This window comes from Hyposmocoma kahamanoa, unplaced genomic scaffold, assembly GCF_003589595.1.
Source record: "Hyposmocoma kahamanoa isolate Upper Pololo Valley unplaced genomic scaffold, ASM358959v1 114, whole genome shotgun sequence".
Lineage (NCBI taxonomy): Eukaryota > Metazoa > Arthropoda > Insecta > Lepidoptera > Cosmopterigidae > Hyposmocoma > Hyposmocoma kahamanoa.
The window spans coordinates 3,393,593-3,398,913 of record NW_020653383.1 but is presented as its reverse complement, the minus strand read 5'-3'; the positions used below and the strand labels follow the sequence as shown (position 1 = coordinate 3,398,913).

Genomic DNA, 5,321 nt, shown 5'->3' with positions numbered 1-5,321 from the left:
TGGGCAAAATAATTATACGCCGTTTTAATGAATGTATAATATACAAAATTGTTCGTAATAGTGTACAAAATACAACATATCGCACTGTTAATACTATAATGTATTAACTCAAAAAGTGTATTTTTTCAGAATCGAAGAAAAACGAATTACTCACTTGACGAGAAATATTGTTAAAACTTACGTATAGTTTAAAGTTTATTACAGACATTTAAACTATTTCCTACTTCCAAATATTATATTTAAAAATAAAAGGGAAAAATAATTTCGTATTTTTTAGTAACTTGTTTTGTCCAGAAACAGCTCACAAAAAATTGTCTAATTTTGAGTTAAATAGATATATATATATTAATTGTTTCTTGCAATACACCAACGACGGATTTATTGACTTGAAGCGAATCAAATTTTACATTCAGCTGTAGTATAATCTTGAATTTCATGTGTTTTGAGTTACAACCTATTGTAATAGCAGTGCGATATACGTGGAACTGTTTGCCTTCGAACATATCAAATTATCAAATACACTTTTTGTTATGTAATGCAAATTTAATTAAACATATTTAATTAAACAGACGTTATTTAATCAAATTATGATTTCATTGCTGTAAATAGTTATCTTAATTACCTTTTATTATTTTTGTTTATTATTTTAATTGTTTTATAACTAGGTACAACACATCTTCTAGTTCTTACTGTAATAATAATAACTCCCTTGAGTTGAAACTAAGATAATGCTGCGTTCCGGTTTTGAAGGGTAAGGGCACTGGTGAAATTACAGTCACATTGGAGTTGTTAACTTATGTCTCAAGGTGACGAGTGTGGAAGGGTGGCAATGCCCCTTATATCTTCGCAATTTAAAGCTCTGAATTGCACTGCAACTGCGATGGACCGAGACACGACTTGTTCGTCCCGTCACTTGGTATTATAAAGAAAAGCGCAAAGATTGGACTTATTCAACAGTTGAGGCTTTTTTTAATATTTTCTCCACCGCGTAAAAAATTCAATTTATTTCGCCTTGAACGAATTTTTATTTTGTCTGCTTTTAAAGCCTTGTTAGGGCGTGCGTTTCTGTAATTTAGTGTGGTAACAATAAATATTGCAAAAAAAATACCCAGAAGACTACTGATATGAAAAGTTTAATAGTAAAAAAATAAATAAATAATTTACAATTTGTCAAAGCGTATTTACACCTTAAGCGGTATTCTCCAATAAATTAAGTAAAAATTAAAATAAATAAATTCATTAAGAACCTAAAGATTACATTAACATATAGTCATTAAAAGAAGGAAATGTGATAAATATCTAGAAGAGTTGAAGCCGTTATAGGACAAATATGCGTGTCAATGCTGAACAGGATTATGTAATAATATACTTGTACTATATGCATTTTAAAATATTAAGAAATTGTTTATGTACGTTAATATAAATTGAAGAAACGAACAGGTCTAAGTGCTCGTTCAGAGTGCAGGCGCGGGCGTGGTGGCGGGTGTTACACTACTAAGTTAAGCTTAGGCTAGTTTCATAGGTGTGCGTACGGTCCGTACGGACTGTCCGCCAGCGTAGAACTGAGTATTTAATTTAATAATTTAATTTAATTAATAAATATCCATTTACGGAAGACAATCGCCTGCAATGAATGCACGGGTGGCTTGTGCGGAGTTCACGAGGAGCGTTTTCCGTACGGAGCAATTCGCGTCACTGTAAAACGATGTTCTAACGCCACACGTGTTACTCCGCTCCGGTGCTCTGCGCGGACGGTCTGCAGATAAATCCGCACTGTTCTGAAACCAGCCTTTGATATAAAAATAAATAATTTTTAAATATGACGCCTTCACATGTGCATGTCACTTGTCGTGCTTTTGATTGTATATAACATAAAGTATATAACGATACTAGTATGATTACACATAAAATAAAATATTCAGAAACGGGAAAAACACGTAAATCATTTGGTAACAAGGTCAATAAGATGAACGATGTGATACAGGATGACGCTATATTCGTGCCGGTATAATACCTTAGGAACGAGTCGATATGGCTGACAATTACATGTTCGTTAGTCACGATAGCTTATACTTTACGCACGATATACTTCTAAGTAAAATGATTATTTCGTAGTTAAGTTAGACGTATATAACTCATAAATATTTTCGAAATACGGCTATAATCTATAATTTATATTTATTTTATGCTTTATATCTGTTGCAGGTATACTTGTTACCTGTATACAAGTTGTAAGCTAGCCTTATTACACATCGGGTTTTAAGTGTATATATATATATATATATATATATATATATATGCCACCTCATCTACTTGCTACAGGCTTGTCTGTTACTATATACACTTGCCAGTTACCTTACATTTGCTGGCTACGGATAGATACACTTGCTAGTTATGTTACACATTGGCCTTTTACGGGCATACAAGCGTGCTTGCAACAGGTGGATGTCTAATTTGACTTTAAAATAAAAATAAAACGGAGTAGTGAAAAAAAAGATATTCAAAACTAAATAGTGCTATCATTAGCACTATTTAGTTTTGTTTACAAAGTGAAAACGTAATGAAATTAAAAGATACTCTACAAGATGTTGCTCATTAAAACTTTTTACACATGGTCATCACACTTTAATGGGAGTGTCACCTTGCAAAAAATATTTACATCTTACAAAATATTCGCAAAACAACCCTGAACTTAAAAATCCTACTTAATGACTAAATAAATAATAATAAATTATGTAATAGTTATTATCTTAACAATCACTTGGCGTTTCACCGGGAAACGTGGATGATTCTTAAAGCTCAAGTTAACGAATAAAATAACTTAAGCCTGACTTAACGATTGAATACATACACAGTACATACGTTTTGCAGTGGAATATTTTCACACTGACTAATTCGTAAAATATCATTGTAAACTACATTTTTTGTTTCACTCTGTATTGTTTCTGTCGATAAGATAACTTATGATTGTCGTTTAACACAAAGACTTAAAACAAGCATGCAGACAAACTATTGCATCACAAAATATAATAACTATAAATATTGTATATATTGTACGGCGTTTTTGCTGTTTAGAAAAGCTTAAACAGCAATATTTCTTTCGAAACCAAAAAAGGCACAAGTAACATTTTTATCAAAACTGAGTTACCTATTAATTTTGGATCAGGAAAAAAGGCTAAGCTACCTATTTTTTTTGTAAAAATTTAAAAATCTTTTACAATAATTACAGTAATTTCGAAACGCATAACTCAACAACTATTAGATCTTTTACTGTAAAAAGTAATACTTAACGCTTATTAAGTTATAAAATATTAATATCAATAAATTTTATAGAGTTTAATTGCAATAATGACTTATGAATTTACACAAAAGCGTAGCTGACTATAATTGCTGCCTTTAGTTCTATAATAAGTCAAATATTAAAAGTAACATTTAAGTTAATGACAATTAAGGTTTTTTACAACGACTAATGAAAATATAATAAAAGTGTAATTTTCTGCATAAATTAGGTTTTAAGTATATTCGCCATAAATAAGCTATTTAATATAAAAAATATATATGGTAACTATGCTTTTTATAAAAAAAAAAATTTTTAAAAAGAATTTATTCCGAATTTAGAATTTGCTACTTGTGCCTTTCTTTCTTCAGAAGGTAGAATACTCTGCACATAAAACCTAATAAATGTCGTAACTAAAAATTATGTAATTGATAAAACACGATTTGAAAGTTCAAAAAATTACTGAATAAATATAAATTTATATCCTCATTTATAAATGGATAACTAAGTATTTTGTATAAATAAAAATAATCACATTATTCGCAATAAGATCCATTCAGTGTTTTTTTTTAACTTTCGAATCATGTCTTCTCAATTCTATCAACTTTTGAGTTACAACTATACTTGGTGTTAAGTGTGACTCGTATTTGATATAATTTTGTTAACGTGCAGAATTTAGGGCGCTTTGGTGAATACACACTTAAGAATTAGCACCGTCAAAAAGCAGTAAAATTATATCTACTCAGAGACTAATGTAATCTCTATGTGTATGCTTCTACTGCTCTAATATTCTTTACTGTTCGAATATTCACTAGCGAATATGCCCTTAATAGTAAAATAATCTTCATCATAAGTCACTATCAGGTGATCCTCCTTTAGACATGTAATCGTATGATATCCACTAGTCACCGTGAAGTGGTGTATCAGTGCAGTGTTGTGCATTGGAATCGTGAGCAATCGTGGTCGCGGCTCGCAGCCATCACGTCGCCAAGCTGGTGTGCCACTGTCGCTGCCATTGCGCCGTCGCTGCCGCGGGAAAGTCTGAGAATAGGAGAAGAGGGGAATTAGGTCCATTCCGATGTCTATTACGGAATATATGTTATTCTACAAAACAGAGAAGAAGGTCCATAACATAACATATAAGTAATGAACAATAATGTGAGCCGCGTAATCTATAAATAAACTTAATGTAATCATCATCTATAGGGGAATTGAGCAATATTTCGTACCCTTTGGTATAAAAAAGCCTCGTGATCTTTAGTCGAAAGTGCTTTTAAAGCATGAAAATCAGAAAAACAAAACGATATACACGAAACTCATTATGTATAGGTATGTGAAGTTTTATTGCTCTATATACATATGTGTGAAATTTTATAGTTGTATTATGTATGTGAATTTATATTGACCAAAAAAAACCATTGCTGTCAAAACAATTTATGCTTAAATTTTTAGTAGCGGTAGAGCTCCTTGTGAAAGCGTTCGTCCAGGGTAGTATCTACAGCCACACTACCTATTTCTACCGCCAAGCAGTAATGTGAACATTACTGTATTCCGGTTTTGAAGGGTAAGGGTGCTGGTGAAATTACAGGCACATGGGACTTGTCAATTATGTCTCAGGGTAACGGGCGCAGTGGAAGTGCCCCTCAGATCTTTGCGATTTAAAGCTCTGAGTGGCGTTGTAACTGTTATGGACAGGCGTGTACCTTACAATCAGGCGCACGATCTTGCCGTTGTATAAAAAAACCTATTTAAGCATAAAATATACATATCAAGAGTGTCTAGGGATCACGTTTTTACCAATTACTTACTTACTGAAAATCAGGTTTTAATATTTTTTAACACCAATGGTTTTTTTGGTCAATTTCATAAATAATTTAATAAATGTGTATAGTGTATTTTTAATTAACTTTAACAGGGTATTAATTAATACAGTGAATAGCGACATCTCTCGCCAGGACTGGTAGCTGTAAAGGTACTAACTGGGTGATAAATCTGTCAAAGATTTCTCATAGATGGCGCTACGACTAAAAAGTCGTTGAAAAAC

At 31.8% G+C, this 5,321-nt stretch overlaps 1 protein-coding gene across 3 annotated transcripts in view; it reads right to left on the bottom strand.

Annotated features, from left to right (window-relative positions):
* Nucleotides 1–3,651: 3,651 nt before the first annotated feature.
* The window catches only part of LOC113239674, a 39,167-nt gene continuing 37,497 nt past the window's right edge, over nt 3,652–5,321 (bottom strand). For all 3 annotated transcript variants that reach the window (XM_026476755.1, XM_026476756.1, XM_026476757.1), the window contains one exon: nt 3,652–4,318. In XM_026476755.1, coding sequence (XP_026332540.1) covers nt 4,201–4,318 — 118 coding nt within the window. In that variant the 3' untranslated portion in view covers nt 3,652–4,200. The remainder of the gene's footprint in view (nt 4,319–5,321) is intronic.